The sequence below is a fragment of the Carassius auratus genome, unplaced genomic scaffold (genome assembly GCF_003368295.1).
Source record: "Carassius auratus strain Wakin unplaced genomic scaffold, ASM336829v1 scaf_tig00215868, whole genome shotgun sequence".
Lineage (NCBI taxonomy): Eukaryota > Metazoa > Chordata > Actinopteri > Cypriniformes > Cyprinidae > Carassius > Carassius auratus.
The window spans coordinates 134,285-160,148 of record NW_020528283.1 but is presented as its reverse complement, the minus strand read 5'-3'; the positions used below and the strand labels follow the sequence as shown (position 1 = coordinate 160,148).

Here is a 25,864-nt window from a genome sequence, read left to right as displayed (position 1 = left end):
TAAGGAATTATTATTATTAATTATTAATGTAGATTCCAGAAGCATTGTTTACATTGATTTAACCAGAGAAGTGTTACATTGTTTTTTCATCCAAATAAGAAATATCTCAGCGGGTTTCCAGAACGTTGCAGGAAGATTTTTATTTCTTTCTCTATTTTAATTACCTACAGAGAACATATGGGCCTATGATGGTTGTTGTTATTTAGCTTCCAAGAACGTATTGGAATCCAAAAATGCTTGCCTGCGTAAAAATATAAATGAGATTTATTTAAATTATAAATGAATAAATGTAGGCTATTTCATGTCTGCTTTGTTTATTTCCGCTGAATTTGCTAATGATTTCTCAGGACTTACATCAGCGTTTGGGTGAGAATGGAAACAGAAAGTGACTAAGTTTTCAGAAACGAAACATTATTTTGAGGCAGGGCTTGATGCCATATATATTCATGCCTTTGCACAGTGTAATCAGATGCATTGTACTTGATTTCGGTGCGGTTTACCAGTCCTACTTTTTGAAGAAAGCAATTCAGCGAAAGCTATTCAGCAAATTGAACCACCAGCCCGGTAAGCCGCATAACAATTTATGAAATTCCTGAGCATTATTGCTAATCTCCAATTTTAACTAGGCCTAAGTAAATTATGTTCTAGTATACTTATTTTAATTGTTTTATATTTATCTCATTTTAAAAGATAATGGAACTGACAATAAAACTAGAAGTTCCGAAGACTCTGGAAGTGAGCGGTGAAGCCACAGTTGGCGAACTCAAGCAGCGCATCTCTCAGCTCTTCGGAGAGCCTCCTTACAGACAGAAGCTTTCTGCCGATAATGGTACCCACATCAGCCTCGAGGATGATTCCAGAACCCTCAGCAGTTACGGGTTACACTCTGGATCTGTGGTGAGTCTGCTCATCACCAAACCTGCACCTTTCCAAGTGTTCGTCAAGAATGAGAAAGGCCAGTTTGGAACGTATGAAGTTGATGTCAATGAGACCGTCGATCAGCTCCAGACTAAGATCTACAACAAAGAGAGAGTCCCAAAGGATCAGCAAAGGCTGATTTACAACGGAAGACAGCTGGAGCCTGGCAGAAAGTTGCAATATTATGACATCACACAACTAAGCACCATTCACATGACTCTCCGTCTGCGAGGATGTTGATTGGTGAAACGTGGGCAAAAATTACTAAAAGTGATGTACCTGAATATTGTAGGCCTATAACTCAATATCAGAATGTTGTGGTTTAATATATTTTTTTGGTGATTGATAAAACAGTATCTGGGGAACAATGTGTTAAAAGCTCATGTAATTCCACTGTATTTATCTGCATTTTATGTAATTGTGGGACCCATCTTTTATCATTATAATGATCTTGAACTGTAACTAAAATAATAAATGCTTGAATCATTCCCAATAAGTGTTTTTCTTTATAGACTTACTCTGCAGTTCCGTTGTTCAAAAGCTTTTGTGATTTACTGAATATAATTATTTTTTTTACTCACAATTTCTATTGATAGACCTGTTCACAATTCTAGACACAACTTGTCATGTGAGATGTGTTTACACTCACACTCAGGAATGGAGAACAATAAGCAAGACATTCTTACAATTCCAGAAAAGATCACTCTGTGGGGATTTTATTAATGTCTTGTTGTCTTTCTAATTAATGTCCTGAAGTGAAAAGCAGACTTAAACAATTATACAAAGTATTTTTCATTGCCATTCTGTCTTAAGTCATAAAAGGGTGATATTTTCCAGAAACCATATACATGGATGGTACAAGACAAATGATAATAAATGGAAAGTGATCATCACAGACTGATACACTCCCATTCTGCACACATCAGAATGGCTGGGTGTGGTTGCTCTCTGTAGGGTGTGTTTAGGATCACTCTGGGTTTCCCTCATCATGTGATCATGGGGAATACCCTCTCTTTCTAATGATTCACTCAGGAGCAGAATGGAACATGTAGCTGTCAATGAAACCCTTTTCTTTATAAAGCTCTATAAACCACATGCACAAACAATGTTATGGATTTATTGTTGGAAACAAACAAATCTAAAGTCAACATGATTCAGCATTATTAAAAAATAAACCTTTTATGATCTGTTCACAGAAAGGTTCTTTGGGGAACCAGTATGGTTCTTTAATAGCATCACTGTGAAAAATCCCATTTAGAAGCTTTATTTGTGTGTGTACTTTGGATGTTATGCAAAGCTCCGTACACACCTAGATGTTTGTAACTTACACGTCATGTTTATGGCCTGTTATGCTCACATGCTTTTCTGAAGTATGGAAACAGAAAGTTGCTGAACAATCCCTGAAAAGGAAACTCAGTGTGGGCATGAGTTTCAAAACAATCATTACTGTGAACTGATTATGTGTGTTTGTGAAAGACGCAACTTTCCTTTTATAATTAAGAAAAAACATTAATAGTATATTGTTTGTTAACGTTACAGCTGCTATAAATGCTGTGTAAATATGCTTTCACATTTTTAAATACAACAATATAACCTTTTTTAAAATACTGTCATCCAGTATTGAGCCTTTAAATCATAACATTGAATTAAAATACATTTTATTGGTGTGCTGGTAATTCATTTAAATCAAATGTCATTAAAAAAACAACATTGTCTGCATTTTTCAGGGCTATACAAGTATACAAAATGTATAAGCAAGACCACTGCTATTAATGTAGATCAACTCAGTTAAAGAGTGAAGATAATAGCAGAAGTATTAGAAACTGCTAAAAATGAGTTTGTCTTTGTAATCAGTGTTTTTAAATCAATCAAATACAACAATCAAAATCCTGACATCATTGTCAGTGCCTCCATAGACATTCAGAATATCTCAGCACTGACCCAAATCACAGTTATTTTATAGAAACTGACCATATTTCCTGTCAGTTGTCCAGGAAGACATTTGAAACATAGAGCCTATCTAATGCGCAGCAGTCCTTTAAAAACACAAACTGGATTTAACCAATCCACACCAACCTATGTGCACTGTAGCTGGTTTTGAGGATTCATTTTCTCACAGAGGCTAGGTAGGCATACCAGAATAAAGCAACCAGGTTGGCAAACAGCACTCGAAACTGTGCAAAGAGTAAGAGAAAAAGAAAGTGAGATAATGGATCAGAGATGCCTTAAGGATTGGTATAATGCTCTTATGCATACCTGTACAGGTACATAGTTGATATTGATGAACTGAAATGGGGTCCAAACTTTCCAGTTCATCTTCATTGCAGGCCAGTAACTTGTTTTAAGTTTGTTTTGAACATCTGTGAGTGTCTTGCCCTGCAAAGATTACATTTGCATATCATATCAGAGATTGTGGATTGTGCAGCCAAATACTAGTAGTATCTCCTGAATTAGAAACAGAACATAAAATAAATTTAGTGCAAATCAATGTAGCTGTAAACAATCACCATTACCGATTTACTTCAATTTATGTTAAGTTGATCTGCATATTGTTTACAATACATTCTTTGTGTTCTCTTCCTTGTGCATGTCTCAGAAGTACAAGATATGCTTCTGCACTCTGCATCCTTGAAGGCCAGTCAGATAAAATGTTATAAATGGACATTAAAACCTGTTAAGCCATGGAAAGCGGCTTTGTTTCAAGGAAGAAATGAGTTTCCAAATGGATAAAAACATTCTGTTTGTACTCAATAAAATTATATAAATAAATTGTTATTTATTTCATTTGTTAAACAGTGTCTTGACCCAGATAACCTTCATGTACAAGATAAGGTCAGTATTACTATATATTAGTTTTATGTCAATTGTAACTAGCTCAAGCATATCCAGGTGGTGTGACACTAGAGGATTTTTTTTTTTTTAATTCCTTTAAACTAAAAAGCAGATGAATCTATTTTGTTCCAAGTTTGTTCTTTTGGCTTTGAGTATTCATAGAAAAATCAACATAGTAATCAGAACCAGCTCATGAGCTGAGAGACTGCAAACTATCGATCAGCAAACAGGGGAAGTTCATTAACCAGCAGCTGAAGTCTATATTCTGGTCAAAGTTAAGCCTCATGAAGGTTGTCCCTACATTTGCATTAAGATCTGCCTGTCATAAAACGATTGGTACCTGTAGCGGTGAATTGCTTCATTCTACATGACGTTGTGAAAATCACATATTGCTTCATCCACACCACAACCATCTTACCTACTTACTACCAACTTCTTCTTACTTGAAAGTAAATGATCGAACAATGTTTCAGTGACAGTAATAACAACAAAGTTGCATATAGAGGTATGCCCAGAATATGAGGTATGTCTAAACAAAAGCAGATATTATGCAGTATTGTTGTGCAAAGTAGAAAACATGTTCAGTTATGAAACATTACCTCCAAAGCATTCATAACCACGTAAAAGAGCAAGAGGAAAGCAGGGGCGAATATTAGACGTTCCAGCAGAAGGCGCTTGATCAGGCAGTATGGGACAGTGGTTGGCAACAGCACCTCCAAGAGCTGGTAAATGTAATGACTGACTGGACCAGTGATAAAAAGTCTGAAAAAAAAATACATTTATAACTCATTAAACAGTCGGGGTGTTACATATTTTTGTAAAATAACTTAATGTGTACTGTGACATCATGTCATCATGTCACTGACATGTATATTTAGTCTTCCAAATATGTAAAAAATAAATATTTTGCATGATTATGGGGTGTATGTAATCAAAATGCATCGTCACTCTACCCAAATATTGCATAGTGTAAAGGTCCCAGAAAACTGATTTTCTTTTTCGGGCTATTTTCTTTGTTGTTCTTCCTGTACTCCAAAGCTTGAGATAGAAGATTTCCCACAGCAGATAGAAAACCACTGTAAGAAAGAACAAAACTGCCATTGTATCACTGTATCCACATGACCTCGCATCTAACGTGGAAGACACTTTTTGCGTTTGGTCCAAAAGTGAGTGTTAATTTGACAGGACTTGATTCCCACCCCACACGCATCCAATAGAACAACACTCAGTGCAAAGTCCTTAATGGCTTAAGCTTAAAAAAATGTATAAATTATATAAATGACTGCTACACCTACAAAGCATTTTATTATTATTTTTGTTGCTTAGTGTTTAGTAATATTAATTTGCTTTTTAAATATTTTATATAAATAAAAAAATATTTTAAATATATAAAATATTTTACACTATAATCTTGTATAAAATTAAACATTATTCTTAGCTATTAATTATATAAATATTATGTTTATTAGGATTAAATTGTGTAGTGTACATGTGTCCCTGATATATTAAGTATGAAATTATTTACCACTATTACATATATTGTATTAATACAAGATTGAATATTAGCTATCATTATCTTATAATTAAATTAGTTACATCCATAAGTGTTCACAATCCATAAGTGTAATTTTACTAACTAGCAGAACGCAAACTCTACTGATACTGATTCTATCATGATCAGAGCTAACAGGAAATTCTGGGACTGGAAAGAAAAAAAAACGGCTTTTAAATTGTTGTGCAATTCCAATAAACTGCTAAATTCATTATGTTATATATACATCATAAAAACAGTACAAGCTCAGCTCGTCTATTTCAGAGTTTGAGTATATTTATGCGCAGATTAGTGATTTGACTAAGATAATGAAACGTAACTGAATATCCCCGTAAGGAACAGCTAGCCAACTAGCTTTAACAAAAATGTAAACTGACCTCGTAACCGATTTGGTGATGACTGGATATTTCTTTAACAAACTCAGGTACTGCTGTAGTACCCTCCTCAGAAAAGAGGAATCTCGGACAAGTACGCTTTGCGTTGGCATCTTCAGTTTAGTTCAGCAGTCTGTGCACTTGGGTGAGCAGAGATCAGTGTTTCTTTGTTTTTGTTTTACAAAGTGGAAATGAAGACTGTCGAACGCAGCGTGCGTGGCCGTCATAAAACAGAAAGCTCCGTGTGGTTTAGTTCTAAATGACCACGCCCTAAAGTCCACGTGCTGAGACAAGCCAGACCTACAGACTTAAAGGGACAGAACATCCTGTAATTTACTCACCCTTATGTTGTTCCAAACCAGCATAACTCACATGTGCACAAGAGGAGATATTACTCAGAATATAAATTTTTATTTCCAAATAATGAAAATGCTAAGCTTAAAAAAAAATAATATGGGTTTAAGTTAAGAGATTTTAAACGTGTGGAGCTGTAAAGACAGCAGATGGAAAACATTAAGGTTTCAGAATTTATTTAATTTAATGTACATGTGAAAAAATATTCACCCACACAATTATACACACTAATTTCATAAAAATATACAATTGTGCAAATAGCATCACATACAATCAACATTTAACATTGGATTTACAGAATAACACTGGAAATGGATGTATACTGAAATATTTATGTAATCCGAAAAATCTATTTGGTAAATACTCAGGATCGGGAGTATGGATTGCATTCCCATATTCTTGCTAGGTTTGCCTTCTTAGTATTCACAAAGATAAACTGATCTGGGATATGCCAATCATACAACAAAGCAAAACACAAATTAAGCAGAAAACCTGATCTATATGTGGACACAACACTTGATGAAGATGCATCCCACAAATTTGCGCTCTCCATTAATTACAGTCAAAATGTGAAACAAAAATAACTTAGTGCTGTGGTTATGCTTTACAAAAGACCTTTATATGCAAATTCCTTAAATATATTATTAACAATAGATCATTCATTGATAAAGACACATTATTAATGATAAAAAAACTGCATGAGTAACCATTTAAAATGTACTTCTAACAGATCATTAGCTTAAAGAGCAAGGCAACAATTTTAGGTCAATTTGCAACAAACATTTTCTTTAAATGTAGAGTTTTCCTAACAAAAAACAAGTTCAAATCTCTGTCAATCCCCGTATCAGTGACAACTGGTAGTAATCGTGACTGTCATCATTCCTATGCTCAGATAACAACTTTTCTGAGTTTTCTAAAACAACAACCGCCATAAACACAGACTCGCTGAGCAAGATTAAGGTGGAAACTATGATGTACAGAACCCTTGTCTTCCCTCTCTCTTTCTCACAAAGAGTGATCAGAAACAACATGCATGCCAAACTGCATGCACACAGGGATGCACGGTTGCACTTGGCCTTAGTAGCATGGCCTTGAATGGAGAGAAGCAAGGGTTAACACTCTAGCTTTCAATTAAGGATAAGTATCGGAGACTCTACTCTTCTTCCCTCAGACTGCGCCTTTGCACTCGCTCATAAAAGAGCAGATATGCGCTGGAGGAGAGAGCCTCCTGGAGGCTGGCTTTCCTCACCGAATCATCAGACACCCAGAGCCACTGGGAGCTAAAAGGAGATGTTCCTCGGGGAGTGGCAGGGCAGCGGCGGTAAGTGACAAAATGTCCAGAGTGCATGTCGCCGTGGTGAACCAGGACGGCCGTCAAGCGGAAGAGGTACTCTGAGGCGCTTGAGTGAGACAATAAAAGGTTTACTCAATTTTTAAATGGGTTACATTCCCTGAAAATATTTTCAGTTTAGAAGCAGTTTCAGACTAAATCAAAGCACATATTCTGGCTCTTTATAATAGCATGCATCTATCACATAAACATGTCTCTACCTGTAGTCATAAGTGAGGTTGAGTTGTGAGCTCAGTCCTGGTGAGTGTAGAAAGACGGAGGGAAAGGTTCCATTGGACAGTGGCTTATTGTTGTTACAGTGTTCTGAGTCTGCAAATGAAACTGAAATTTATCTTTAGACACATCTTTTTTTTGTATATATCTAATAAAAAATAATATCATTGATTATTAATCAATTCATTATTATTTTTATTATGCAAAATAGCAAAAATATTTGATTGGTATTTTAGTACCTTTATCTGGAGTATATCCATATTCACAAATCCCAACAAAACCATCAGCTTTGAAATTAGTTTCAATCAGGATCCTCAAAAAATTATATTTCGTATATATTCTATAGAATTGTATTTAAAATAATAATAATAGCAGCATTAGCAATTATTATTACTATTATTATTATCTTTGGATTGCAAGAATATTTCACAGATGAAACCTTTATATGTAGTAAATCCATATTCACAGATCTAAAATGACAGCATCACATAGCCACTGGAAAAAGAGTTCACATCTCTTACCAACACCATTAGCAATGGTTTTTTCTTTTGGGTCTACAGCAGCTTTGGCAGATACGGGTTTATTTATTCTGCTGGTGCTCGGGAGGTTCTGACCAGCAGTACAATGTTTGTATCGATCCAGAGACAAATATTCTGTAAACTGAACATGCTCTTGTCTCTTAATGAGAGGTCCCTCTTTAGACCAAGTCAGTCTCTGCAAATGGATGCAGAGGCACTGAGGCAACTAAAGGTGAAAAGAAGCACACACAAAACGAACGAACAGGAGATTAATGAAGAGTGCTGTTACGCTGTCAATGTTTTGAAAAGGTTGCTGGTCTGGATGAAGGAATAACAACAATCATATCTACCTTTCCGAGTTTCAGCTGCTTGACAAATGTCGTCCTCTGACTCTCAAGGACTACTCTATTGACAAGCTCTCCAGCCTGTTGCTATAAAGAGACAGAGAGGATCAGCTTAGTAATGCTCTGAAAGGTCAACAAATAAATGAGGTACAGTGATACTAAAGCTAAACATCTACCATACCTTGGTACAGTTTTCACACTCCACATCTTTGATGGTTTCAGAGGAAATGAAATGCTGTAGACATTGGTCCAAAGTAACTGGTCGGCCCTGAAAGAATGATACACGTCAGGCAAACTATACACAAATTTTTGTCTGTAAGACAAGGCAATATGACTTCAACAGTCATATTTTAACATAGGTAATAAATATAGAATGCTATTCTACGCATTTGATTGGGTTTTAGAGAGCAAGTTTGCTTACCCACTTTACTGACGGGATAGAAAGAGACAAGCTGTCGAAAGAATCATAGTGCACAGGACTCTGAAATCAACAACAGATAGGGTTAACAATGTCATTGTTTCAATAATTTAAATCATAACTATATGATAATCTAAAAAGTCCGTTTGAAATGTAATACAAAAAAAATCTGAAAAAGGTCACCTGCTGCTCACAGCGTTTACAAGCCATATAACTTGTTAACCGCCCATGAAAAGGGTGTCGGGACCTCCATAAACTTGGAATGGGATGTAGTGGGCCTGATCATGAAAAATATAAATTACTAAATGCTCAAAAAAGAAAAAAAAATGTTTGAAGAAGAAAATTTTAATTTACCTCCACTTCTGCAGCTTATGTTTTTCTCTTTGGACTCAACAGATTTCTATAATAATTCACAGTAGGGTCATGAGAATGTCTATGGATCCTGTCTAATTACCAACTCTTTAGTTTTCATCTATATTTTGGGTCCTAATACTGCATTCATGGGGACTACTCATCTTTACCTCCAGGGTTTGCATGTCGAACAGATGAGCTACTCTGGGTTGACGTTCTCGTTCCTCCTCTAATGATGATGTGAGAACATGAAAGAGCTCATGAGCATCCTGCAGAAAAAAAGCCAAATACAATACAAAGTTATGTTAATGACTTTTTAAAACCCCAACATTTCAGTTAGTTTTAGGTGAACTATCCCTTTAAAAAAAAAAGCTAGAATAACTGTCAAATATGCAACTGCATTGTCTTTGAAAACCTCTTACCTGTTCCTCAAAGGAGCTGATGTGCCATCTGTAAAGTCTGAGAGCTTCTAAAAGGCCTCCCGCATCTAAAACGTCATCTTCTCCAGGATCGTGACTCGACAGGGCTGTCCAAAGGAGGGAAGATGGAGAGATCACCCTGTTAGTGTGCAATAATATTTTGTGCATTTATACTATTGGTTAGTGAATGGGAAATAACCTTTAAGTAACTGCATCAGAGATCTGGACAGATGAGTCTCTCTCTCAGTTCTCTCCGGATGGACGCTGCTCTCATTTGTGGAGTCCTCAAGCCATCTGATGAAGGAAGGACATGCTGCCAGGCCCTGGAGAAGTGAGTTCATAAAGCATGTGTTCCCCAGATTAAGCAGACCAGGAACCATACCTGCGAGAGAAATTAGACGTTTAATAGTAATAATAACAATAATAGTAATAATACATCACATTATTATTATTATTATTATTATTATTATAATTATTAAGTAGACCAAGAAGCATACCAGTGAGTGAGAGAAATAATACATTTAAGCGAGAAATCGTCAAAACACATCTGCAATCTCTATAGCGGTCGCTATATTTATATTATAACACAACTTTGAGCCTTGTTACTTTCATAAACAGGTTACTTTTATATTGTATACGTCTGAACATTAAGAATATATGTTTTCATTTGTGAAAAGCAAATTCACAAAGTGCAGTGAAGATACAGTTCCTGACATGTAAACTAAGTTTAATAGTTGCTCCCTTACACAGACTGTGATGATGCGTTTCCACAGGTATTAACATCACAAAACTAGCAACTATAACTGCACGAATGTTTCTAATACAACGACTGAAAGAGTGACAGCAAACACGTATTTCTCTCTTTTGACCAGATGTGATCACTCTCCTCAGAAGGTTTTTTTTTTTTTGGAAAGGCAAGGAAATTGCAAATGCTTTCAATTATGTATAAAGATTACAAAGGCAAATAATAAATAGTTTAGAATAAACACTGCTTTTACATTCTATAAAAATAACAGTTGTAAAATGTAATTTAATGGTGACTTTAAACTTACTCTGAGATTTTAAATCACCGAGAAAACAGATAACTCACCTTTTTTCTTTTTCTTCCTGTCTGAAATTGGCCCCCATAGTACATAGACTCCGGCAGCCATGGCAGCAGCTATTCCACCAATTACACCCCAGTTTTTAATCATCTTGTTCCTGAAACAAAGAAAGAAGAAAAAAATTATAAAAATAAGTGTTTTGGTTGTATCCAACACAGACAAGTGCATAGAAATGAAGTGAAGTTAAAGAGCACATGTACAGATCATCACATGTAGTCTGATCGCAAACAAACCAGTGACAGACAGCTGAATAACGTTACTTCTGACCTTGACAGCTGTGTTTGCATTAAGCCTGGCTCTCCAGCAAAAGCCATCATTTCACAACAGACTGTTTTAGAGAAAAGTGGAACATACAAAACCAAATCTCATGCTCATATTAATCCTGAATGCTGACTCGAAGCTTTCAGAATCATTAAATACCTATAAATGGTATTTTACAGACAGATGGGGAAGTTTTAATAAGCTACTGCTGGCTGTCAAGCTATTAAAAATCCGCCGAATACATTTATTACAACATTTTTGTTTACTGGATCTATAATAGTTAAAAGTACAAAAAAGACAGATCCGCTTGTTCATTCATTTGTGATGATCAGTGAAATACAAACACAGCGAAAGTCTGCTGGCCTTCAATGCTACAGCTGCCACAATCTGATCTGCCTTTCCTACGTCTATCTGAGCTACACCGATACAATATTCATTAAACAGTCATTTTACACTTTTTTTTATACAAACTCCAACCTTGCAGCGGTTCCAGTGCGTAAGAACTCTCGAACAAGCTTGTCTGTAGCTCCCTGTTTGCACCAAGGCATATTTCACTGCGCCCGCATGTGCGGAACTAAACATGGAGCATTGTTCCGCGACGGACCTTCCGCGGAGCAGGACGAGTCTCGATGCCGTGACCGGAAACGATGAAAGGCTGAGAAAGCATCAGGCGCGTGCTTTTACTGTCTATGCTGCCAAATCGCGTACTTATGCACTATTTTATGACGTTTTTTAGTATAAATAATGCGAGTAGTGCATTCACACTGAAAATTCCAAGAAGAAAAAGTGCACACGTGGATGATGCACTTAGCACTTAAACGAAAAAAACGAAGCGTGGAATGTTGGACTCTTCCTTTTTTTTTATTGTGCAGAAATTATACAAAACTTTGTAAAAGCATATACAACTCGCAACAGGTACGAAAACAAATAAAAATTCATATGAATATGTAAAGTGAAACAATTCATGCCAGGGATGGAATTACACCAATTTAAAGTAACAAAAGCTTCATAGGTCTTTCTTGCTTTTTTGTTCTTAATTTTGTCTAATGTAGTACAATATTGTGTATGTTGGACACTTCATGCACTTAACTATCGCAGGTTTAATTACGTAGCGAAGTGGGAGGGGCTATCAGACATCTTATATAATTCATACACTACATGGTTGAGTACATAGTGCATAAGTAAATAGTGTATGAGTGCATATAGTGTATATTAGCTTGTATATATGAGCCAACATGAGGGTTTGTTTGTAAAGTACAGAAATTAATTAATCCGAACATTAGCTAAGTGTTCAACATTCACCTTAGTCACCTCAACTGTTTAGGACACAAATTTGCTGGATAATAATAGAAGCTCCATATCATAGTCTTAATAAGATAAACCAGGTCACAGAAAATGAAGACTTTAAATAGGCTGTGTGAGCTTTTAAAGGATTTATATGTGCATTTGGATTTGTTTTGTGTTCCTAATGAACACGAGTAGACTTAAAAACAGACAACAACAAAAACTAATTTGTTTATTTATTTACTTTTGTCTTTTTCTCTTTGAGTATTTCTTTTTTCGAATTAAAGAAAAGGTAATGAAAGTTAATAGTTGTAATTCATTCTCTCTCTCAAAATATAATAGATTTCTCATCCAAATACACATACACACACACAAATTATTCTTAAAAGTCTTAAACCTGGTTTCACAGACAGGGTTTAGACTAAACCAGAATTAAGCAATAGTTCAATTAGGACATTTATAAAAAAAAAAAAAAAAAACATGCCTCAGAAAAATACATTAGGCCTGCAGGTATGCATCTTGAGACATAACAAGGGCACTGACAAATTTTTAGATCAATCAATGCAAATTAGTTTCAGTTGAAACCTCTCAGATTAACATTTTAGTCTGGGTCTAGGCTTTAACCTGGTCTGTGGAACCAGTAGCCTAGTTGTCAATCAACTCTTACCATCATAACTATGGTTTATTAAAATGATATAATCCTTTCAGTAAATATCTTTTTTTATTATTATTATTAAATTTATCCGTAGATCTTCGATATTGAGCTCTATAATTTTGATTTTGTTTTAAGCTTTTTCAGCTTTATATTTTTAGCTTAATCAAAAAAAAAAAAAATGAATGTAAAAAAGTCAATGAAATTCATGGGAGGAAAAGTGTATTGTATCTCCACATTCGCAGTTCCCTCCCGGTAGTTTGGGATGAACCGGGTGTTCCAGGCTGTGCAGAGATCCCGCACGAGCGAGCGACGCCAGCAGCGACGCGACACGCGCAGGAATCATGGACGCCCCGCGCCACACCGCCCCTCTCTGAGCTCTTCGCTGTCCTCACGCCCGTGGTGCTGAAATCAGCCTCGACCCGACAGCAATGTAACGGCAATGAGACAAAGACACCGGCAGCCCGACGAACAGACCGATAATGGACGATGATTTGTTTCAGTTAAGACAGCTCCCGTGAGTCTGCTTTCATCACGTTTCTTTCATCCGCACGCGACCTTAGCCACCACGCAAACACTCTCTTTCCTTCACTTAAGCCCTTTTAGTGATCTACTAGAATGTGCTGTCCACAATGTGACATTGATATTTACGCAACTTCTTTGAAAAATCACTGCTTACATAACCTAGATGTAGGCTGATGTAGAATAGATATTTATGCAATGTATGGAGTGGCAAAGGTGTAGGCTACGTTTGGTAAACAGATCAAGTAGATTAAACGGGCTATGTGTTTTAAAGCAGCTATGTTGTGTTGCATAGACTATTTTCCTCGTCCATTGATTCATTTGCATTGCACATGACGATACCATTGAATATACCTGTATAACAGAGGTTATATATGGATTATTGGGTTTTTTCGTACATCGCAGTGTCTGCCATGATCACTTTGAAAGGTATTAAAATATTTTTACACGATAACATTTTGAATTTGACTAATAGAAAAATGTTAAATCCTGTTTGTGACTTTTTAGGTTGTTCATACTAAATGATTTTTAAATTATTTCTGTGGAAGGCCTTCTTAACCCATACAAGACCTTTTCAAAATTATAAACTGAAATGTTGCTTAAACCAAAGATTAAAAATATGTTAACCCAAGGTTAAGTGAAAACCCTCTTAATAATATATATATATATATATATATATATATATATATATATATATATATATAAAATATATATTAGAAAAACAGTTTAAATTTAATTGTAAAGGTATGTGTATTGTCCTGTTTAATGTAATTTTATTTTCATCATAAAGTAATATTTTATTTTTATTTTGAATTACATATATGTAATTAATTAATTATTATTATTTTTTTTTGTTAAATCTAATAAAATTTTAAACTTTATATGGTAAGGTAACTTTTATTCTCATCGGAGCTATATACACTTGAGTTTTTTGAGTATGCATTTCAAACTTATCCCCAAATAATGGATTTTTTTTTTTCACTCAAAAACTAAAATGAAATGAACAAGTTGACAAAAAAATTGAATAAAAGATTTGACAATTAAATAGCATAATGGGAGATTTGCAAGCAATTTTCAGGGGCCGATCTATGGGTGGCAAAGGGTGCCAACTGCCATCCTAAGAAAAAGCATTGCCACCCCATGTCCTGTGCAACCCCAGATTTACCCCAGAATAAAATAGAAATGTAAGTAGTGTTTTTATGGTATTTTAGCAGCTTCGCTTTAATATGATGACATAAAAAAAAGATGTACAGCAAAAGTCTGCTCACACTGTGTAGTCAACTTCATGGAGACTCTTTACAAACGGCTTTTGGTGAGTCAGAAACACACAGCACAATGTATCTGGGTAGCCCAATTCACAAAAAAAATTAGTTGTTTTCAATTATTATAAAGCTACACAATTATTTTTCGCAATACTTCTCATGGTTTATTTTGACTTGCATCATGTTATCCTCATAAATATTGCTGGCACCTGGATTCTCAGAGTCTCAAAAAAAAAAGAGATCTGGATCACAGAAAATAAAAGCATAGCTGGGTAAGAAATTTAATTTTAATTGGAATTTAAAAAAGCTTGCACTTGCAGGTTAGGGGCTATTTTGTGTGTTCTGCTGGCCTTCCCTTATGCCTACAGACATTTCTACTTCTATTTCCACTAGAGGGAGCCATAATCTTACTGGAGGGGCACAGGATAAACTACATTTTAATTCCAACCTTTTCTATCAGTTGCCAGCTCTTTGAATGCAAATAAATGCATATATTTAGTTTATTTGTATATGTAGTATGGTGCACTGAAATATAGTTTTATATAATTAGTGTACAGTGAAATCTATCAAATGTAGATCATTAAATATTTATTTATTAATACAACATTTTCAAGTTGCTAGACATTATTAAATATTATGATTAATGTTTATGATTAATATTGGTATCCATTTAAAATTAAGAGACAATTTTACTTCTTTACATATATTTATGCCCCATGGTTCGGCACGCATGTTTTTCGCGGATTAGGTTTAATTATCGAGTGAAAGTTTATCATTTGCACGTTTTGTCATACCAGTTTACACATTCACGAAATTTAACTCGCGCGCGCTGTTGTTTGTGCTCAGCCGAATTGATTCCTCTTTCACATTCACACAAAGTTATAAAGTTAAAATACCCGTTTTGGCAAGTATTCTAGTAAACACTGTCGGTTAAAGTGAGTGAAAGTGAAGTGACATTTAGCCAAGTATGGTGACCCATACTCAGAATTTGTGCTCTGCATTTAACCCATCCGAAATGCACACACACAAACAGAGCAGTGAACACACACACACACTGTGAGCACACACCCGGAGCAGTGGGCAGCCATTTATGCTGCGGCGCCCGGGGAGCAGTTCGATGTTCGATGCCTTGCTCAAGGGCACCTAAGTCGTGGTATTGAAGGTGGAGAGAGAACTGTACATGCACTCTCCCCACCCACAACCGAGACTAGAACTCACAACCCTTCGATTGGGAGTCCAACCCTCTAACCATTAGGCCACGACTTCGTTATGTCTAAAGTAAACTTAAATGGCTGAAAAAGAAACCGAATGTGTGTCAGTATTAGGTCTGTGCATTGGTCTTAAAGAGACAGCAGCCAATAAATACCGGTTTCTGTCTGCTAATCAAATAACGCCACAGCTCTAACAAAGATTCATCTGTATTTAACTGTTATCTGAAAAATTATCTGATCCATGCCTCAAAATCTGTAATATGTGACCCTGGACCTCAAGTCACTGGGGTATATTGTATTTTATCAGTTGTATTGGTCAAAATTGTTGATTTTTCTTTTATGCCAAGAATCATTAGGATATTAAGTAAAGATCATGTTCTATGAACATATTTTGTAAATTTCCTACCATAAATGTATAAAAACATAGTTTTTGATTAGTAATATGCATAGCTAAGAATTAATTTGGTCAACTTCAAAGGTGATTTTCTCAGTATTTAGATTTTTTTTGCACCCTCAGATTCCAGATTTTCAAATAGTTACATTTTGTGGTCCATGGTCAAATATGATCTGAACCATGAGGTGTGTGATCCATTGCACCACTATAGAAAAGTAAGATATCAGTAGTTTTTTTTTTGTGTGTGTGTTTTTTTCTGATTCAAAAAAAATAACCAATCCATGACTCAAAATCCGTAATGTGATCTGAACCATGAGTTTTGTGATCCATTTTATATTATGTATATATATATATATATATATATATATATTATGATCACATCGCTTATGACAGAATACATGTTAATAGGGCTATTTCTGACTTCTCCTTTAAATAGTAAGTTTTTTTTTTTTTCTGAAAGTCAGTTGCCCTTTTTGGCAGCTGTTGGTTGATGTAACCTGTTCAATCAAACCCTAACTTTCAGTGAAGAGTCTAGATGGACTTTCCTGTATAAACCACATCATGAGATTCATTTCAGTGAATGGTGTATGACTGTTTTAAATGGAATAAGGCCAGTCATGAACAGCAAAACATCTTGGTCTCAGTCTTGATTGATCACCCAGTCCATCAGTGGCATCTTAACAAGACAGTGCAAGTTACAAACAAATGGAAATCTATCCTTGTGTGTCATTGATAATCTTTGTTGCAGTAAAGGTCTTTCCACTGATGCAAAGAAGAGTTCTGAATAATCAGACTGCTTATGCTGATGTTATTCCTGTGCTGCTGATGCTTGGCAGTAGGCCCAGTCGCCATCTGATGGTGTGCAGAAATCAGAATGGCAGCGTTCTTAATTGTGGATGTAGAGCTTGATTCAGCTGGTCTTTTCCATGCTTTATGGAAATAATACAGAGGAAAGAGTCACAAACACAATTCTTTCATAGGATTTTCTTTATGTTTGCAGGAGCCCAGGTCTGTGCTGTCATTAAAATCATTGCTAATTTGAGAAGATTTATGATCTTCATCTTGTTTTTTATTTGTTTATTTTAATGCTCCCAGAGACACGTTTGTCTCTGCTGAGCATGGAGAGGTCATCTGTTTAATTACACAGCTGCTCATGAAAGCTTTATTGCTCATAGTGTCGCTGTGAGCATTGCAATTACAGTAATTAAAACACTGGATATCTCTGTGCTCCTCTTATTTACTGCTCCCTGATCCAATCGGTCTTCATAGATGTGAGGATATTTGTATAGTAAAAATCCCCCCAGACTACTGCTAGAGCATCTGTTGTTGTTTTCTTTCAACTGCAGTTTTCATTCAGTGAGAAAATTCTTGTCAGCCAGTTGCCCCATAAAGGCTGTGGGTTGTGAGTCACAGTTTCAAACATTACTCCACTGTCTCTTCACACATCATCACAACATGCTAGCATTCTCTTGTGCTTTCTTTCCAGGCATTGCACAAACAAGCTCTCTCATCACCTTGGCAACTGGCTTTTATTATGTGCATCATTCTGTCCTGTGCACATTGCAGCTGTATCCCACATGCAGATGCTTGTTCTGTCAAGGGATATATTTTAGCATGCCACGTTACAATAAACAGCATATATTGGCTGGATGGTGTGTAGGCACATGCAAAGGCATTGCTAAATTAAACCTTTATTCAGTGTGTTGGAGCCATTCATATATATATAGCACTTCAGAAATATGTCAATCTGAATCTTCTAATTGATTCTGATATCTGTCTGCCTGTTTTTCTCTCTGACAGAGTGGTGAAGTTCCGGCGTACAGGTGAAAGCACTCGCTCAGAGGATGAATATTGCAGCAGGGAAGAGGCTTTGCAGATGGATGGAGGACGGACGGATATGGAGTCTGTTTCCCTGGCTGATGGTGCTCCGGTTCCTCGGGAGTTTGCCAACCCCACTGATGGTATGATTAGCCAATAAATATTGGTTACTGATCACTAGTTAATTTTTTGTTAGAAAAGGTGTTTAGTTTCTTTCTAAATGTTTGCGATGAGTGGGCGGGGCCGAGAGCCGTGGGAGGGAAGCGAGGCCGGTGGAGTGAAAGTGTAATGAGCGACACTAGCACCACTCACCGGTCTCGAGTCCCACGCAGGAGCTCCGGATGGATAAAAGGAGGAGTGACAACAATGAAAGATGAGAGAGGACCAGGCCTGGACTATTTATTTTGTTATTTATGCAGCAGTTGTCCGTGAGGACCTTCCGCTTTTACTTTTGTTTGTGTTTGTTTATTTGTTTATTAAAGTTTTATTTTTAAATATTCGCCGATTCCCGCCTCCTCCTTCCAGATCTCCTAACTTTGTTATCATTAATCAATTAAAAGTTGAAAAACAAATTGTATGTAGTTTATTCATTTAATCGATTTTTCTTTTGTTAATTAAAGCTGTAATAAAACAATAATAATAATAAAAAAAATCTAATGAAAATTTGAAATGCAACTAACTTAATTCAAATGTTTAAACTGAAGAACTAAAATGACTAAAACTGAAGTAAAAATTAATTCAACAGAAATATAGTACATAAAATAGAAGTAGAAACATAGAACTACATAAAATTACTGAAACTTAAATTAAAATTAAAAATGCAATAATAAGAGCTAATGACAAAATGATACTTGAGCATGTTAAATGGTTTCTATATACAGGACTGTTGAATTAATTATCAGACAGCTCACTGAACATCTTTAAGGCTAAACTACTCTCCATATGTTGCTCGTTCAACAGATACCTTCATGGTTGAGGATGCAGTGGAAGCCATTGGCTTCGGGACATTCCAGTGGAAACTATCCATCCTTACTGGACTTTCATGGGTAACAAAACTTAAACAAAATGCACTGAGGGAACAATTGTTGTATCATCACAGCACTCTATAATTACAATTAAATTGACCTTGGGTTCCAGTAAGACATTGTATAAATTAAACATTTTATTTACAAATTAATAAGCTGTAAATCTTTAGCTAATTCTGTTAGTCAGATGGAGTAGCTGCTATATTTGTTTCCATATTGCCGATGGCTGAATTTGTGTGCAGATGGCCGATGCCATGGAGATGATGATCCTCAGTATATTGGCCCCTCAACTGCACTGTGAGTGGGCACTGCTCAGCTGGGAGGTGGCACTGCTAACTTCGGTACTGTACACTATTCCTGGGGTCAATAATGACTTTCCTCATGTTTTTTAGAACGTTTGGAAGTAGTATTGGTTTTCTAGATCCTTCCTAAATGTGTTTGCCTGAATAACCACATTGATGTGTATGTAATGTGGAGATTCTACCCTTCTCTGAAACAGGTAGTGTTTATTGGAATGATGATCAGTTCTTCATTATGGGGCAACATATCTGATAAATATGGGAGAAAAACAGTGAGTATGTAAATTAAAGTGAAGTATGTGCATGTCCAATGGCACAAATGTGATTTATATTCACTGTGCACCAGCGGGGAATGATTAAAGATGTGTGTGTTTTTGGTAGGGTTTGAAGATGAGTGTATTTTGGACCTTGTTTTATGGCCTCCTCAGTGCGTTTGCACCTATATATGGATGGATCCTGTTCCTCAGAGCTCTGGTGGGCTTTGGCATTGGAGGGGCTCCACAATCGTGAGTATGACACAGATCTAAATACACACACAAAGGTTTAGAAGTTTGGGGTTGATGGGATTTTTGAAAGCTTTGAAAGTCTTATTTTTCCTCAAGGCTGCATTTGATTAAAGAAAAATGCAAACAGTTTAAGGTTCTTTTAATTTGTATGTTGTCCTTTCCAATATGCCAGTTTTTATAGCAATATCACTGAATAATTATAGAGACTTATAGCAAACTTGTGGTCTCTCCTTTAAGAGTAACATTGTATGCTGAGTTTCTCCCCATGCGGTCCAGAGCCACTTGCATTCTGTTGATTGAGGTAATATTCTATTCTATTCTATTCTATTCTATTCTATTCTATTCTATTCTATTCTATTCTATTCTTAAATACAGATATCATAGCCCTGATTGATTAAATAGTTTCAGTTATAAATTGAACCAAAACATGGAGTTGTCATAACTGTGATATTGTGTGGATTTAGTCTAAATCTCTTTGAAATCTCTTTCTCTCTGATCTGCTGTAGATCTTCTGGGCTTTGGGTACAGTATTTGAAGTGCTCCTGGCTATTTTGGTGATGCCAACCTTAGGCTGGCGCTGGCTGCTGGCCTTCTCCACCATTCCACTCTTCATTTTTGCTTTTCTTTGCTTTGTAAGTGTTCTAAAATAGCACTTTTGTTGTTTCATTTTGAGCTAGATATGAATTATATATCGGTGTGAGCGATATATTGTCTAAACAAAAGTCTAAGCAAAATGTCAAATGCACATCAACAGTGGCTGCCGGAGAGCGCTCGTTACGACGTCCTGACAGGAAATAAAGAGAAGGCTTTAAACACACTCAAACGCATTGCTACAGAGAATAATGTACCCATGCCGCTGGGAAAACTCATAGCAGCCAGACAGGTAAAATACCCGTTAAATATACTTGTGTATATTACTTTATTTATATAATTTATGCCATTTATGGCTTCTTTTTTTTTAACTTGGTCTTAATTTCTTGGAAAACCATTAAACACTTCTTATAATACAGTAGTGTTGAATCTGCATTGGTGTGTGAAAGTTTTCATGCAAAAATTATGATGCATAAATTATTTTTATGAATTATGATTACGAGTTGTTTAAAATCTTTGGAATGAATAAATGCATACATACATACATACGAATCAACTTAAACTACATGTTCATGTTTTTTTCTATACCAAACTATTAGATAATATTATTTATACCACTTCTATTATTATTCTTTTGACCTTTATATTCATCAAAGAATTCTGAAAAAAAAATAATAATAAGGGTTTCATGGTTTCTGCAAAAATATAAAGCAGTAAAACCCTTTTCAGCATTGATGATAATAAGAAGTGTTTCGCTGAAAACTGGAGTAATTGCTGCTGAATTCAGCTTTGCTATCATAGGAATAAATTACTTTTTTAAAAATATATTAAAATAGAAAAATTATTTTAATTTTATATAATATGATCTAATAATAATATTTCACAATATTACCATATTTATCCTCTCTCTATCTCTCTCTCTCTTTATCCATTTTGACATATTTTATCTCCCCTTATTTTGGGTATAATTGTTATTTTCTGTGTTCAGGAGGACAGGGGGAAAATTCAAGATCTTTTCTCTCCACACTTCCGTTTGACCACTATTCTGCTCTGGTTCATATGGTAAGATGGTCATACAAATTCCTATTAATTACCATGTTAGCTCTTATTCAATCACCTGTCTGCATTCTTCATATAGATGTCTATTACTAAATCTTAAAAAGGATGTTTTGTTTTGTTTTTTGTCACATCTCACTCTTTTGTTTCACAACTTCACTCAGATATTTCACAGTGTTTTGTTCTGGCTGCTTTCATTCATGTTCAGTTTATTATGTGCTTTCTGTTACAGGTTCTCTAATGCATTCTCATATTATGGCGTGGTTTTGCTGACCACTGCACTTTTCCAGGAGGGAGGCGCCTGTGGTCGTGAGTGAAAGCTATTGTGTGTAGAGTATAGTGAGAAATTAGAGGCTATGTAAAGAATAGAATACCACATTAATTCAACATATGTAATATACTGTACAGTGTAATTGTACTGTACAGTAAAAAAATTATAATAATAATATGTAAACCAGTGTGTTTAATATAATTTCAATTTAGAAGAATGAGAACCATACACAACCAATGTATTTTGTGTGCATACATTGGGGTCGCCGTGATTTTGCCAAGTGAAACATGTTCCTGGATCAATGTTTTGATGATCCTGGATCAACATTATTATCAAAAATATATACTTAACCCAATCCCTAAACCTAAACCTAAACCTAACCCTACCCATCCTTTATTCCTAAAATCAGTGGGAAATGATAGCTGATTAACAAGGGTGTAGAATCCTAATTGTAAGCCTTAAACAGATATTTCCTGAAAAGTTATATCTCAGTTCATATTGGTTGATTGGAGTGTTGTTTCAGGATCAAAAGGGAGGTTGATCAGGAACATGTTGTACTGTACTTTGTGAAATCACGCTCACCATACATTGGTCTTGTGTCTCCCCCTAGAGGCGAAGGGCAGTAAAATGGAGCCAGGTTGCAGTTTGGAGTGCAAATATCTGAATTCAGATGATTACAAAGACCTTTTATGGACCACACTTTCTGAGTTTCCTGGTATACATTTGTATTTTAATGCAATTAAATTAATAGTTCATCCAAAAATTTACATTTACCCACTCACCAAGATAGAAGGTCGAAGGTAGTTAAGTTTGGATGTAAGTTTGTTTCTTTATCAGAACAGATTTGGAGGAATTAAGCATTATGTCACTTGCTCAACAATGGATCCTCCTCACTGAATGGGTGCCATCAGAATGAGAGATGAAACAGCTGATAAAAGCATCACAATAATCCACATGACTCAAGTTCATCAGTGAATGTCTTTTGAAGTGAAAAGCATCTTTAAGATGTCTTGTCTGAATCAGGAGAGAAATATGCACAGATCAAACACAATTAAAAAGCAAAAACAGTCCAAAACAATTCTAAACAGAAGTCAGTGTATTCTGAGATAGACTGGAATCATGTGGATTACTTGTGCATTTTTGTGATATTTTTTACCCAGTGTTTGGACTCTCCTTCTAACGGCACCCATTCACTGCAGAGGATCCATTGGTGAGTAAGTGATGCAGTGCTAAATTTCTTTCAATCTGTTCCAATGAAGGAAAAACTCATCTACATTTCGTGAAAAATTTTTTTTGGGTGAACCACTCCTTTAACATCTCATTTTTAAATAACATATGGCAGGCAAAAAAAAATGTGACTAACTTATTGATTGATGCATCACAGGCCTGCTGGTGACCCTGTGGGCGATTGATCGATTAGGGAGAAGGATGACTATGGCACTGTGTTTCTTTGTCTTCTCTCTCTGCATTGTGCCACTCTACGCCTGTGTGGGAAGGTCAGAAAGCACATCTATTACTGTCTTTTTTAGGGCATTCAAGCCTTTTTTAATTGCATATGTGACCATACTGTGAATAACTACATTCCCTATATTGCAGGACTTCTTTGACAGTATTTATATTCATTGCAAGGGCTTTCATTGCTGGAGGTTTCCAGGCTGCATATGTGTACACTCCTGAAGTAAGAACTCTTTTTCAGTTCCTTTCAGTTGTTTAATTTTTTTTTTTTTTGGAAGAACTGAGGCTCAAAGGAAAGCTCTATCATCTTTTGCAGTCAAAGGAATATGTAATAGAAACAAAGGAAAATTTTACACTCAGATAAATTGAAAGGAGAGTAAAGCCTGTAGACTGTCAGTGTAATGGGAAATGTTTTGCTCAAGGCATCAACTGTGCTAAAAAATGATTTTTATTTTACCAATTCCTGGCTCACTCCTACCACTAGGCAGACATTGCAACAGCTTACCTGACATAAAACAGGCCACTTTGTCATCCTTTTTTTTTATTATTACTACTGGAGTTCATCTCCAGATACAGGACTGGAGGGCTGAATATTATGTATAGTGTCTGTAGGTTGTCTTTGTTGTAAATGCCATTAAGGTAATTTTATTCCATACCATAGTTACTTAAAATTGTAGTTACTAACCTGAGGCAGTTTTGCTAATTACATTAATCTTTGTCTGTGATATTTAACTGGTTTTGCAAGTGTTTACAGCATAATAGCAGTGAAGTGAAGTAATAGATCCATGTAGGTCATGTAGGTCCATTCACTAACCTCCCTGTGGTTATGTAATAGTTCAATGTTCAATGAGAAGATCACCCAAATCACTCATTATCTCTCTCTCTCTCTCTCTGTGTGTCTTTTGCAGGTTTATCCCACAGCAACGAGGGCACTGGGTTTGGGCACCAGCAGTGGGATGGCTCGGGTTGGAGCGCTCATCACACCATTTGTGGCACAGGTGTGGAAACAATAACCAGGAACTTACTATTCAATAACTGTTCATATCTGTGTAAATGTTTTCAGAAATTATGGTTCATTAGTAAGTTTGTAAGTTAGTAAGTTTGTACATAAAATTATTTTAAATTCACGGGTGGGAAAATACTAAAACCAACTTAAACCACATATTTGAGTTCACATTTTGGTATATACGAAACTTTAAGATACTATTATTTATTCTATTATACTATATTATTCTTTTGAACAAATGGTTTCTGTGAAATATTTAGCAGCACAACCATTTTCAGCAGTAATACTAAGAAATTATTCTTGAGCACCAAATTATCCTATTAGAATGATTTCTGAAGGATCGTGTGGCAAAATATTTGCTATGACACAACCAATATTGTGTAAAGCACTATATAAATAAAGGTGACTTGACTCTGAAAACTGGAGTAATGGCTGTTGAAAATTCAGGTTTACCAATCTAGGAATAAATTAAATTTTTAAATACATGAAAATAGAAAACTTAAATTCTAATAGTGTTATGCAATAGTGTTCCTGTAGCTCAATTGGTACAGCATTGTGCTATCAAGTGCAAGGTTGGGGGTTTGATTCCCTGGGAACACATGATAGGTAAAAATTGATAGCCTGAATGCACTGTAAGTCGCTTTGGATAAAAGCATCTGCTAAATGTAATTTAATTTTAATTTAATTTACTGTTTTTACTGTATTTTTGATTTAAAAAAATGAAATCTTGGTGAACATAAGAGATCTTTGCTTCCTTCTTCAAGGTGATGCTGGAATCCTCTGTGTACCTGACTCTGTCAGTGTACTGTTGCTGCGGTCTGCTGGCTGCTATTGCTTCCTGTGCCCTGCCCATAGAGACCATAGGACGAGGCCTCCAGGAGTCCAGTCACAGAGAGTGGGGTCAGGAGATGATGGGACGGGCCTCAGAGCACAGCCCTGGAGGGATTCCACATTCCAGCTCTGGATCACAGGACTAAGGCACACTACATGTAGGTTTGGAAAAGACATAGTCGAAGAAAGTGTTCTTAGTTTGAAGTGGGGAATCTTTTCTGTAAAAAAAAGCAATGTGTGTCCACAAAAGAATAGCAGATTTAATGATTTTAAGAACTGCTTGGTTTTGTCAGTCCATTAATGACACATTCCTCCAGCAAAGGTTGCAAGGTTTCTTTTTATAAACCTCTGGACCAGACAATTAGAGTGGAATAGATTCACATCACATAATACTCCCCTTTTACCTTATTCCACAAGGAAGTACAACAGGAAATGGGTTGAAAATGGATCTAAGTGTTACAAATTTCATTATGCAGTTTAACACGTGAAATCGCTCTCACATGTTGTAAGGATCTGATGAGCATTTGAACAATGAAAGATTTGAACCTGAAGTCTAGAAGTTGAAAGATGACAATGTGCAGGACAATGTGTGTCTGCAACAGGTTTAGAATGACAGTGAGAAGAAAGAGAATGTTTTATTATTTTTATTTTTTTAAGAAGGCCTTACACTTTA

At 35.8% G+C, this 25,864-nt stretch overlaps 4 protein-coding genes across 5 annotated transcripts; 2 read left to right on the top strand and 2 right to left on the bottom strand.

Moving 5' to 3' along the window:
* Positions 1 to 405: 405 nt before the first annotated feature.
* Positions 406 to 1,328, top strand: LOC113096066 (polyubiquitin-like). Its single transcript, XM_026261455.1, has 2 exons — positions 406 to 564; positions 691 to 1,328. The coding sequence occupies exon 2, from the start codon at positions 694 to 696 to the stop codon at positions 1,156 to 1,158; it is 465 nt and encodes a 154-aa protein (XP_026117240.1). The 5' UTR covers positions 406 to 564; positions 691 to 693; the 3' UTR covers positions 1,159 to 1,328.
* A 693-nt stretch (positions 1,329 to 2,021) lies between these two features.
* Positions 2,022 to 5,929, bottom strand: LOC113096079 (peroxisomal membrane protein 2-like). Its single transcript, XM_026261469.1, has 5 exons — positions 5,680 to 5,929; positions 4,704 to 4,826; positions 4,350 to 4,512; positions 3,175 to 3,294; positions 2,022 to 3,092 (listed from the first exon to the last, which is right to left on the bottom strand). The coding sequence occupies exons 1-5, from the start codon at positions 5,787 to 5,789 to the stop codon at positions 3,024 to 3,026; spliced, it is 585 nt and encodes a 194-aa protein (XP_026117254.1). The 5' UTR covers positions 5,790 to 5,929; the 3' UTR covers positions 2,022 to 3,023.
* A 271-nt stretch (positions 5,930 to 6,200) lies between these two features.
* Positions 6,201 to 11,638, bottom strand: LOC113096081 (ubiquitin carboxyl-terminal hydrolase 30-like). Of its 2 annotated transcripts, none has more exons than XM_026261471.1 (13): positions 11,486 to 11,638; positions 10,735 to 10,844; positions 9,844 to 10,026; positions 9,648 to 9,751; positions 9,396 to 9,494; positions 9,229 to 9,274; positions 9,058 to 9,152; positions 8,878 to 8,937; positions 8,638 to 8,724; positions 8,463 to 8,543; positions 8,116 to 8,338; positions 7,582 to 7,702; positions 6,201 to 7,430 (listed from the first exon to the last, which is right to left on the bottom strand). In XM_026261471.1, exons 1-13 carry the CDS (start codon positions 11,554 to 11,556, stop codon positions 7,184 to 7,186), a joined length of 1,527 nt encoding a protein of 508 aa, XP_026117256.1. In that variant the 5' UTR covers positions 11,557 to 11,638; the 3' UTR covers positions 6,201 to 7,183. The 2 variants fall into 2 exon arrangements, with proteins under 2 accessions (XP_026117256.1, XP_026117257.1); XM_026261472.1 differs by having other exon boundaries at positions 7,582 to 7,690.
* Positions 11,639 to 13,168: 1,530 nt separating this feature from the next.
* On the top strand, positions 13,169 to 25,500 carry LOC113096072 (synaptic vesicle 2-related protein-like). The gene is made up of 16 exons (XM_026261463.1): positions 13,169 to 13,461; positions 18,134 to 18,294; positions 19,112 to 19,197; positions 19,419 to 19,517; positions 19,676 to 19,747; positions 19,857 to 19,981; positions 20,219 to 20,282; positions 20,488 to 20,613; positions 20,736 to 20,864; positions 21,561 to 21,634; positions 21,861 to 21,937; positions 22,510 to 22,614; positions 23,284 to 23,395; positions 23,496 to 23,577; positions 24,263 to 24,352; positions 25,125 to 25,500. The coding sequence occupies exons 1-16, from the start codon at positions 13,427 to 13,429 to the stop codon at positions 25,335 to 25,337; spliced, it is 1,650 nt and encodes a 549-aa protein (XP_026117248.1). The 5' UTR covers positions 13,169 to 13,426; the 3' UTR covers positions 25,338 to 25,500.
* Positions 25,501 to 25,864: the final 364 nt, after the last annotated feature.

Bases quoted from the DNA above. Each gene is read 5' to 3' on its own strand.
- LOC113096066 (XM_026261455.1), top strand. From the start codon at position 694: ATGGAACTGACAATAAAACTAGAAGTTCCGAAGACTCTGGAAGTGAGC.
- LOC113096079 (XM_026261469.1), bottom strand. From the start codon at position 5,789: ATGCCAACGCAAAGCGTACTTGTCCGAGATTCCTCTTTTCTGAGGAGG. The intron at 4,827-5,679 runs GTCAGTTTACAT...TCTTTCTTACAG, and splicing joins ATCACCAAATCGGTTACGAG to TGGTTTTCTATCTGCTGTGG. The intron at 3,093-3,174 runs GTATGCATAAGA...CTCTTTGCACAG, and splicing joins TCAACTATGTACCTGTACAG to TTTCGAGTGCTGTTTGCCAA.
- LOC113096081 (XM_026261471.1), bottom strand. From the start codon at position 11,556: ATGCCTTGGTGCAAACAGGGAGCTACAGACAAGCTTGTTCGAGAGTTC. The intron at 9,752-9,843 runs GTTATTTCCCAT...TCCTTTGGACAG, and splicing joins TCTGATGCAGTTACTTAAAG to CCCTGTCGAGTCACGATCCT. The intron at 8,339-8,462 runs GTAGATATGATT...TTTCACCTTTAG, and splicing joins AGCAGCTGAAACTCGGAAAG to TTGCCTCAGTGCCTCTGCAT.
- LOC113096072 (XM_026261463.1), top strand. From the start codon at position 13,427: ATGGACGATGATTTGTTTCAGTTAAGACAGCTCCC. The intron at 20,283-20,487 runs GTAATATTCTAT...GATCTGCTGTAG, and splicing joins CTTGCATTCTGTTGATTGAG to ATCTTCTGGGCTTTGGGTAC. The intron at 20,865-21,560 runs GTAAAATACCCG...TTCTGTGTTCAG, and splicing joins AACTCATAGCAGCCAGACAG to GAGGACAGGGGGAAAATTCA.